The 11,813-nt window shown below is 37.4% G+C and overlaps 1 protein-coding gene across 1 annotated transcript; it reads left to right on the forward strand.

Annotated features, from left to right (window-relative positions):
* Positions 1 to 217: 217 nt before the first annotated feature.
* LOC127768992 (uncharacterized) lies at positions 218 to 5,797 on the forward strand. Its single transcript, XM_052294667.1, has 3 exons — positions 218 to 241; positions 5,166 to 5,254; positions 5,620 to 5,797. Exons 1-3 carry the CDS (start codon positions 218 to 220, stop codon positions 5,795 to 5,797), a joined length of 291 nt encoding a protein of 96 aa, XP_052150627.1.
* Positions 5,798 to 11,813: the final 6,016 nt, after the last annotated feature.

Consider the following 11,813-nt stretch of genomic DNA (forward strand, 5'->3'; position numbering starts at 1 on the left):
TTCCACGGAAGGAAAGAAGCAAACAAGGGCATATGGCCCATGCACGGCAAACCCAAAACTGAAAACTCACACGACACACTATATCAGAACTCTCATGTGATGCTATGTATATATATATATAGCATTATAGCTAGACATCTCCGAGAGAAAACAAAAAAACTAGCAAACCATTGTGACAGTCTCAATTTTGCATTTTTGCTATACTGCTTGCAGATCCATGGGGCGTTGGGTTAGGCCTGAGGTCAGTATGCAGTCTCCTCTTAATATATTATTCTGCACGATTATTTTGTTTAGATTGTACTAGTCAAGAGAGGATTCATCATTTTCCCCAAAATTGGTTATCCACTTGGCTTTTGTCCCAACTTGGATAATTTTGATAGATCTAATCCACAATAGATCGAAAACTACTTAACTTAGGGTCTGTTTGGTACAGCTCCCACTCTGAGACTCTAATCTCTTGAAGCTAGAGTTGTATCAAATACTTTCGAGAACTTGAATAATAAAGAATGGAGCTTTTATGCCGTTTCTGAAAATTAATTACACTATGAGGGTGAAGCGACATTTCTGCCGCTCCTCAATTCCGCTCCACCCTTGGAGTAACAGCTGTGCCAAACGGGCTTAGTTTTGCTCCACTCTATGTGTTTACAAGAAAAAACCCAATTTTGCACGCGCCAATCTCCTGCCACACCCGTCTACTCTTACCAAGGTTGACAATTTTTACACAAACTGATCGAAACCACGAACTTTTGAGGTTTCGACATGGGATGAAAGCATATCCCGAATGAAATTTCAAATGGTTTTCAAGGATTCAATTTTGGAACGGAAAATTCAACCAAAATTTGATCGAAATTTGGTGAAATTGGATCATTAGTGGTCAGGATCTGGCGCTCAATTGGAAATGTGAACCCGGACTATTACTCATGCTCATGAATTTGTTCTTTGTGTTCCCGCAACTCAGTCCTGCTACACCAGCTCTGCCCACCTAGCTAGCTAGCTAGTTCCCTTGGAATGGCATCCTGCCGCATAAGAGTGAAAGTGGCTTACTCGCGAAAACCACTAATTTTCTGATGTAAAACTTACTAATAGATGTCAAAAAGCTACGAAACTACTTATTTTGATCAACCAGTGGATTCGTGGGTTAGCCACTTAAACCTCTACCCTCGCATAGTAAGAGAGTGAATAGTGATAGCGCATGCATTTGGTGGCTTGTTTACTGTTAGACCTGAAATAGACCGCTCAGATCAAAGCACATTACAGTAATCAATAGAGTAAATTTTCCCGACAGGTAAATCAGGCAGTGGATCGCAGCTGCATTAAACTGCCATTAATTGTTTCATGCGTTGAATCACCGTAGAGCAATTTCAGTTTACTGTTGCGGGATGACTCCGTATTACAGCAGAATGAACTGGATCCGCATCGGCCATGAGCTGAGTAGCGTCAGAGATGGATAAAGTTGACAGAATTAAAGGCTAGGATGTAACTGCAGAATAGTCCGTCGTCTATTCATTGGAAGAATGGGAGGAGGGGGATATTGGTAGGAAGGATGGAGGATGGGAAAAATAATGGGATAGAGGGCTGGTAGGTTTGGGCCGGGGACAAGAGCTACCACGACTGCACGAGCAGCTGGTTGGTTTGGGCTGCGGCCCATTTCCAGCAAGCGGTAGCAGTAGTTTGTCGACAAAAACTCCTTGTATACCTCAAAATTTTCTCTAGTCCTTTTTATAACTTCAAGTTTTAATCATCTCTCTTAGGGCTTGCAGCACAGTACCTACATTTAGTTCCATGTCTACATTTTACTTTCCGTGGATGTAGATTTTTTTCATTATTATACGAAAGACGCATACACGCATACAAACATATATACACCACTCACTTAAATACTATTAAGATCGTAACCGTGTATACATAATATATACCACTCCCTCCGTTTCAGGTTATAAGACGTTTTGACTTTCGTTAAAGTCAAACTGTTTTAAGTTTGACTAAGTTATTATAAAAATATATTCAATTATTAATTTTATGAAACTAATTTAGTATTATAAATATTACTATATTTGTTTATAAACTTAGTCAAACTTCGAACAGTTTAACTTTGACCAAAGTCAAAACGTCTTATAACCTGAAACGGAGGGAGTAGATAAAACCCGGTACATTGCTACGAGATAATTGTGGGACAAAGTAGTAGATATGACCTGAAAAATCTACTTCCATACTTACTATACATTTTTCTTTCATATGCTTTTTATATCGATCTAAAGGTTATAAATGATTGTGATATATGGTGGGGCTTTTGAAAAAAGAGAGACAATTTACATCTTAGGCTTCATAGTTAAAAATATATAAAGTGATGTGTCTCTATATGAGAGAGAATTAATATTAACTTACAGTTTTACATATATATTCACTAGTACAGATCCTTATATCTGTGACGGGTTTTAACATGCTTGGAAATAGCGGGCCGTCACAAGAAAGTCATCTCAATCGGGCTAAAAAAGTGCACGATTGAGATATGGTCGCACAGACATATTAGATGGACATAAAACTTAAGCCCGTCACGGATGACACCTATCAGTGACAGGCCGTAGTCTAGGCCCGATTGAGATAACATTCCATATCTCAAACGGGCTTGAAGTTGGGGCCCGTCACAGATGACCATCATCCGTGACGTGCAACAACTTAAGGCCCGTCACAGATGACTCATCAGTGACGGGCTATATATTAATCCCCGGTTGACATGACTTAATCACTTAATCTCTATCGGGCATTAATTAAAGCCCATCACCGATGAGTATTTTTCCATTTTTCATATGAAATGTTTATATTTGTAAGTTGAACTATAGCAAAATAATTAACTTGCAGTATAATAATTCATTTTACGAGTCAAAATAATTTTATGGGTAGTAAATAATATCAAATGGAAAAGTCATCAACAACAAAGTTATATAACTCATCAATATCTATAACTTTTATTTTGGTCATTTTTCTATATAACATTTTTTGAACAGTTTGAATTTGAATTTAAAAATATGACAACTTCAAACAACATTTTCAAATACTAAATGATTTCAACTGAAAAAGTTATCAACAACAAAGTTGAATAACTCATCAAGATTTATAACTTTTATTTTGGTCATTTTTCTATATAACCTTTTTTTTTAACCGTTTGAATTTGAATTTAAAAATATGATAACTTCAAACAACATTTTCAAATACTAAATGATTTCAACTGAAAAAGTTATCAACAACAAAGTTGAATAACTCATCAAGATCTAAAACTTTTATTTTGGTCATTTCTTTATCTGATAAAATGTTAGTAACATTGTTCATAAATTTTATATATATGTGTATAGTTTATAAAACCAGATAAGAGATATGTCAATTTTGTGAACAATGTTACTGTCACTTTATCAGATGAATAAATGACCAAAATAAAAGTTATAGATCTTGATGAGTTATTCAACTTTGTTGTTGATAACTTTTTCAATTGAAATCATTTAGTATTTGAAAATGTTGTTTGAAGTTGTTATATTTTCAAATTCAAATTCAAACGGTTAAAAAAATGTTATATAGAAAAATGACCAAAATAAAAGTTATAGATCTTGATGAGTTATTCAACTTTGAGTTATTCAACTTTGTTGTTGATTGAATTTTTCAGTTGAAGTCGTTCACTAATAAAAAATTCTATTTGAATTTCTCAAACTTTGAATTTCAAATTTCAAATTGTTTAAATAGAGTCAGATGGAGAAATGACCAAAATAAAAATTTTGCACCTCGATGAGCTCTACAACTTTGATTTTGGTGACTTTTCCATTTAAAATCATTTATTTACCCTAATTTTTCTTCGAAGTTGTCAAATTTTGAAAATTCAAAATTTGAATTGTTCAAATAAACTTATTTGTACAAAGGACTGATACAATAGTTGTAGATCTCGATGAGTTATACAATTTTGTTGTTTATGATTTTTGATGGTTGTGTATGTGAATGAATGTATATGAATGGGGGATGTTGGGGTGTGATATATCCCGGCCTAGGGCTTAATAGGATTAATAGAATACTCATACCAACAAGCTACAACTATTCTTCCGGAAGCTGATCTTCAAAGAACTTTGATATTAAGCGTGTTTAGCCTGGAGCAATTTCCCGATGGGTGACCGATTGGGAAGTGAACTTCGTGCACACGAGTAAGGACAAAAAAAACCTGAGAAGGGCGGGACGGCATGGCAAGGCTAGCCAAAAATAAAAATTTATTTTTTTTAGGATTATACTCATCTCCCGCCATGGCACGGCTAGCCAAAAATAAAAATTTATTTTTTTTAGGATTATACTCATCAGTGACGGGCATTAACTTAGGCCCTGGCCTGAGAATGGCGGGACGGCATGGCAAAGCTAGCCAAAAATAAAAATTTATTTTTTTTGGCCTGAGAAGGGCGGGACGGCATGGCAAGGCTAGCCAAAAATAAAAATTTATTTTTTTAGATTATACTCATCAGTGACGGGCATTAACTTAGGCCCTGGCCTGAGAAGGGCGGGACGGCATGGCAAGGCTAGCCAAAAATAAAAATTTATTTTTTTTAGGATTATACTCATCAGTGACGGGCATTAACTTAGGCCCGATTGAGATGACTCATCAGTGACGGGCATTAACTTAGGCCCGATTGAGATGACTCATCTGTGACGGGCATTAACTTAGGCCTGATTGAGATGACTCATCTGTGACGGGCTATAGTTAATGCCCGTCACAGATGACCCGTCATCTGTGACGGGCTATAGTTTAGGCCTGATTGAGATAGGTCATCCGTGATGGGCTATAGTTTGACATGTCGTCTGGGTTAAAGCTATTAGTGACGGGCTTTAATTAGCGCCCGATTAAGATAGGTTCATCCGTGACGGCCGTTTGCCCGATTGAGATAACTTTTCACATCAGTGACTTCTAGCATGTTACGGACGCCGTGCCCGATTGAGATGGGGGTTGCCGCCCGATTGAGATGATGTTATCCGTTCTAGTGATTCAAAGATATTCCATTGTGTGGCAAAAGGAAAACTTATGGGGCAAATAATACATTAATTTTGCCTAGTTAATTACATGCGTGCCATTCACATAGATGTAATAATATATATACAAAATGTATTCCCCTGGACGCTGCATCTATTACCTACATATGCAGGTTTATCCTCTGATGGCCGCGATGATGTTGGCATCGGGCATGGTTGTGTTCCAGCTTGGGCGCAACGTGTGCACCAACCCTGAAGTCAAGTATGTCAATGCAAAACCTCTTCCAACCTAACTAGCCTAGATTACAGAATGTCAATATACTGCCTCTAGGTTAAGAATATTTATCATTTGAGATAAGAGCTAATATCAAACTTTTAAAATCTTTGAATATAAATTATTTCTAAAATAATTTTAGACCATATATATAGATTAGCAAAAAAGTTCTTTAATTAAATTAAATTATATATCTATTAATATTTCTATTATATATATTATAATATAAAATAGTGGTTATAGTCAATCTTTTAGCGTTCTAGTCAAAACCACCAGTATTATCAATCTGCACTAATTAAGTTATGGAAATTTAACTTCTAACATGTATTTTTTTTCGGCTATGCTCTAAATAGGATCAGCAAGCGCAACCGCCGCAACGCAGTGCCAGACAGCGCGGCGGAAGCGGAGAGGTACAGCATGCATGGTTTCCGCCGCTTCTTCGGCCGGCGTCGCCCAGAGGTGATGCCCTCCATCAACCGCTTCTTCTCCAACTCCGATCGACCCAATCATGATGAGAACAATGATGATTGATGAGTAATTCGCATTATGTGGTGTATTTGTTCGCTATAAGGACCAGCGTTATGTGACGTAATATGGTTAGATGTGAACTGGTTTATTATTTTAAGAACTCGGCCTGTGTGCATGCAAAAAAAAAAGCAAGATTGGTAAATGTAATGTACTTTTACTTTATTTGTTGGTTCAGCACTTGATTTTTTTCTTTTATCAACAAAATTACCTATGTGAGTGTTGACAGAGCCTAAGATATAAATCATTTCTATTATAAAAATAAACAGAATTGCTAACTGTCTACTGACAGAAATTTGATGGTTAAATCTTTCACTTTCTAAACCGTTAGATGTGTTTGAGATTTGTGCTAGTCGTTCAATATGCATCAAGATCCGTTCTTTCTAATAAAAATACGAAAAGAATCCTGTCACCTGATGGGATGCAGGCGCATGACACATCCACCAAGCTATTATGGTTTTTATGACTTGATGTCAACTTACATCCTATTTATCATATAATTACATGCTAGTTACATATGTAATTATAGTACAAATATAATGTAATTATTAAAATTACATTGTTCTTTATTGTACTCCGTAGTTACATTTGATAGATTTTAATGATAATTTTCAGTCGAATGTCATATAGATTGTTTCAAAAGTAAAATAAATTTCAGGTATTTTGGTTTTGTAAAGAGAAACGATAAGGGAAAATCAATGGTTTTTCTCTCAAATTAACTGTTGGTGGCCTTTCGATTGTCAAGTCTTAGCTTCTAACTTTTCTCATTGTTGAGGATATGGGTAATGGCTACGTACACGGCATACATATCCGACTACAAATAGAAGATGGACTGAACCCATGTATTATGTAATAAAGTAGGATTCGGTCGTTATGTTCCCTTGTATGTTAAGGTATGGTATAGAGCCCCGAACGGATACTAACATGTAATAGAATAGGAAATTGATGTCGTTTCCGGCTAGGTTTTCCTCATTGGAACCCTTCACCCCACCCTATATAAGATGCGCAGAGAGCTCCTTAAGGGCAACCACACAATCATATCATCAAATCAATACAACATGAGAGAGGGGGGAGGCTCGGCACATGAGATGGGCCGCGCGACACATTGGCCTGTGGAGGAAGTGGAGGAGAGGGGAGGACGAGGCTAGCGGGCTAGGAAGAGTAAGGGGAGGAGGGTGCCCGGTTGAACAAGAACATTTATAAATTTTCCAGGAGTTTGGAAGGGGGAAATTGATGAGTTGAAATTTGAAATCAAACTTGATATTTGAACTCAGGGAATTTTGGGGAATTTTTGTAAGCGATGGTTTAGAAAGAATTTGAGATGCACACCTTGGCACATACTTGAAAAATACAAAATATCCAATTTTTTGGCTCCAAGCCGGTCTTCATTTCCAATGCCTCGGGAAATAGGTCGAGATAGATGACAACACATTTTTATCCTCTTCCTTACGGGGAGGCGCACTTCTCTTCTTCTCCTGGCCTTCACCTCCTGCCCGGCCCGGAAATAGAACCCCTTTCTGATCCATTCATTAAGTTTTTATTCAAATAGATTTTCTCAGGCACAAAAACACAGTCATTACAAAGATCGATGCCACCGCACCGTGCAGTCGCGCCACCGCTCCTCTTGTGCACGCCCATGCCATCTGAGAGAAATGGATGGAGGAAGAAGAGAGGGCAATGAAGTTGTTTTAGTTAAATTCTCTCTCCAATTCTAATAAAAATAATATTTCAATCGTCTTTGTGTCCTGCAGCAAATTATCACAATTTTGGAGTGTCCTCGGGCATTCATGTTTTTTTTTGTCTACAAGCAAATACCACACTTTTTCAGTGTCGTGTAGCAATTTTTACCAATAGATTTTTCTTTGGGATCAGAATAAGTTTTATAAATATTATGTTTTTCTTTTAATAAGCCCGCCAGCCACCATAGGCTAGAGAAAATACATAATCTTTATAGGCAGGCTTTCAACCGCTAACAAAAATTGATTTTCGTTAGTGCCTACCTTAAGCCACCAGTCAACGAAAATCGATTTTCACAGGTAGAGCTAGGTTAAGACGACCACTAGCAAAAAATCATTTTCGTCAAAGAAAAATGAAGAATACCCACATGCAGCTCCCCTCTGATCGGCTGCAAAGATTATTTTTGGCAAACAAGGAATGAAAATGCCCACATGCAGCTGCATTCTATTTCCAGATATCAAACCACAAATCAAGCAAATATAGGAAGAACAATCATCACAATACTCTATAATCAATAAGAAACATAGAGAATCCATTCACAATTTCATCTCAGATGTACAAGAAAGATTAGAGAGAAGAGAAGGCAGCCTAGCTTGTCTTGGAGCCGTTGCCAAGCCACGGTCATCGACACCAATGAGCCGTAGGGACACTAGCGCTGAAGTGTCCTGAGCTTGGTGGATTTGAGATAGGAAGGTCGGCGCCGCTATATCTAGAGCCAGAGGCCTTGCCCTCCCCCTCATCCACTGGCATTGCTCCCTTCCTTTTTTTGCCGTGGAGAAGCTCGTCTAGATCTAGGACTGTGAGCAAGGGAGGGCACGTGGGGTGGAATGCACTCGTCAGACACTTCCGAGCCGATAGGAGGCTGCGCTCGCCGGTCAGTGATACCTCTATGACCAACTCCCAATTCTACGTCTCCGCAACTCTCGAACACTGTCGGCCCTTCCCATTACGGCAACCAAGGCCTACGCGGCGGATCCCCTTCTCCTGATTTTGTTGCAACTCGCTGTCGCCATCGCCGCCGCGGTCATAGTCGCCATCACCGTCACTGAGAGCACCGCGCGGTGTGGAGGTAGGAAGGATACAGGGAGTATGGAGGGAGAGGGAGGGAGGAGAGGTAAGGGAGAGGAGGGAGGAGAGGGACTTAGCTAGTGTGCTGGCCGGGGAGACTCTGCCTTTTAATACCGTAGTTTTTTTCCCTAAAGGCGGCAATTAGCGAAAACTAATTTTTTGTTAGCAGTGACTTAACAGGTCCCTTGTAAAAATTACTCTATTTTTACAAGCGGACCTCTTAAGTGGCCATTAGCAAAAATTGATTTTCGCTGGTGGTTTGTGCCTAGAATCACATAAATGTATTTTTTTTTACAATAGTTCATTTTTCTTAACCTGACAGTAAAAATAAAATGGCGGTGCTATGACAAATAGTTTTTAAAGTAGCGTTAGCAGTGGTGAAACAATATAAATAAACTCTTAAAGCACGTTAACCAATTGGAGTACCAAAGAACATGACTAACACTGGAGTATGGAATGTTAGTTGTGGTTTGAGGGCGAGAAAGCTAATTCGCGCGTGCGTGCTGGCGACGCGCACGCAGCGCGGTTAGATTCTTTTTTTCTTTCCGGAATTTTTTTTTGCGTGGTTAGATTTCTTTTTTCTTTTTGGGATTTTTTTTTCCGAAGATGCATACATATAAAGTAACTAATCCGATTGGTTTTAATAATGACGATAATTAAGATATATTTTGTTTTTTTGTCGAAGATTTTTTTAAGTAACATATTGAACAGAAATCTATACGTGAAGTCAAATTTTGAATACTTTCAACCTAGATTTGAAAATTTTTAACTCAAAATTTGAATTTTTTGAAGTCAAACTTTGAAAACTTTCAACTTTTCATCTCAGATTTGAAAAACTTTCAACCCAAATTTGAAAACATTTAACCCGTATTTGAAAACTTTCAACCCAGATTTAAAAATTTTCTAGTCTTTGAAAATTTTCAACTCAAATGTGAAAACTTTCAACTCAAAATTTGAAAACTTTCAACCAAAATTTTAAAACTTTCAACGCAAAATTTGAAAACTTTCAAGTCAAGATTTGAAAACTTTTAAGTTAAAATTAAAAACTTTCAATTCTACATTTGTAAATAGGTGTGTGAAAGATTGAAAAAAAAATTGAAAAGAAATGACGAAAAAAAAGAAAAATGTGCCTGGAGGCGCCAAAATCAGAAAAAAAAAGGTGTGAAAAAAAAACGCGAGGGGAGGAGGGGCAGTTGGCGCGCGCGCCAGCTACACGCGCATTAGCAACCTCCGATTGAGGGCTCATCCTTACCCCTCTTGAGATGTTGCCGAAGTGAATGTTTCGTTGACCACTTCTCAGGGAAAAATGAAAAAAAAGGCAAATTCGACAAGAATCTTGAGAAGACATCGAAAGGGAAAGTGCTGTCTGGTACCTAACAACCATGTTGGAGTATTTTATGGGAGCTAAAACTTGAATTGCTAATTTGCTGACCTTCTGTCTGTATTGAGCCAATTTTTGCAAACAAGAAAATGCACGTATCAGAAATAGCATAAAACCCTCATAAGTTACTCAAGAGTTTTTTATAAAAGAAAGAAGGCTATATATAAGCATTAGACAATGGCCAGTTAAACATATTATATATAGTATCAGCTTCAATAAGTGCATCTAAGTATATATAGTTGGTTGCACATATTTCAGTCTGATTCCTTAAACCTGCAACCAAATGTTGACAACAATGACAATCAAATCGTACAAACTTATATTAGAAATAGTACTGTTCCTTTATATGAATAATGGAACCAATATCATAGCCAACTTGATGTACGACTGGAATCATGTACAATCCAAGAACTGAAAAATTCAGATGGCAACTACTAGGACAACTACTCTTTCCCCTGTAGTTGTCTATAAGTTTGTTTTTGAATTTGGACAAATGCAACAGATCAACAGTTTACTTTCTCAAGCGTCTCTAAGTTGGACATTGGAGAAGACGACTCTTGCCCTGGTACGGGCATAAACGCTCTGCCTCAGAAGGGTCCTAGTGGACTTCCCCATCTAATAAACTTCCCTTTCCTTGAAAATGTAAAGCATAGAATGTTTGTTAACGCTGATTAATTACCTGAAAACAAGAGAAGTTTTAGGCTCAGTTTGAATCAGCTGTTGGCGGCCCCAAAACAAATATTAATTACTATAAACTTAAAATAAATTTATTTGATTTTTTTTCATTAAACATGAGGTTTAGTAGTTCGAAAAACATGCTACCGGATAACGAGGGTGTTGCCCAAAGCAAAAGCGGAAACCAATATCCCTTAGTCAAAACAATACCATATATAGAAGATGAAATTACTGAAAAGAAGAAAATAATATACAATCACATCTTGAGAAGTCAAATTTTCCAGATGAATTATGGTTACAGAACGTACGAAGTGAATTCCCATATGCAGCAGTCATTACATGCTTTCCAGCAGTGAGTTGACTAACAACCTATACTCCCTCCGTCCCAAAAAAAAACCCAACCTAGGAAAGGATGTGACCCCTCCTGAACAGATTCATCCTCCTAGGAGGGGTCAGTTGGAACTACAAGCTAGATCAGTTGTCAGTCCAGGACGAATTAAAAATTGCACGTAAAATTTGAAATTTTTCTTCTTTGCAATTTTTTTTTTGATATTTCCTGACATTTTCATACATAAACAGTCAAGAATAAAAGGCCAATAGCTCATGCAAGTAATGTTAGATTGGTAAGGAACTGCAAAGTGAGTGTAGCTTGACTGGTTAATTAGTTTCTTGTGGTGAAGCCAACCGAACTAGATTTAAGTTCTAAGCTTGACATGAATACTCGCATTTAGGCTAATTATTCTTTCAGTGATAGATGACATACCTGTTAATAGCAAGATATCCATGGTAACTTCGTTAATCTCAAGATATATTGGCTCCAGTCCTCCGGAGGTGCTCATATGGATAGGCTATGCGTGTGTGTTCTCAAAAGGGAGGGTATGCGGGCGTTGTGAGCGTCTGTGCTTGGATTTTGTTTCTTAAAAAATAAGATTGTCAAAGAGCTTATAAAACAATTATAAATATAATATCACACCAGATCTTGAGTTACCAAAATAGTATGCATGCTGATCACAGTTAGTGATTGCAATTTCGGTTCAAAATTTCAGTAATTTTGGACCCTCGGCAAAATCATTATCTCGATCAAAATTTTCAGATTTCCATAAATTTTTATTGAATTTGATCAAACTTTTTACAAATTCAGTCAAAATTTGTTAAAATTTC

Source organism: Oryza glaberrima, chromosome 3, assembly GCF_000147395.1.
Source record: "Oryza glaberrima chromosome 3, OglaRS2, whole genome shotgun sequence".
Classification (NCBI taxonomy): Eukaryota; Viridiplantae; Streptophyta; class Magnoliopsida; order Poales; family Poaceae; genus Oryza; species Oryza glaberrima.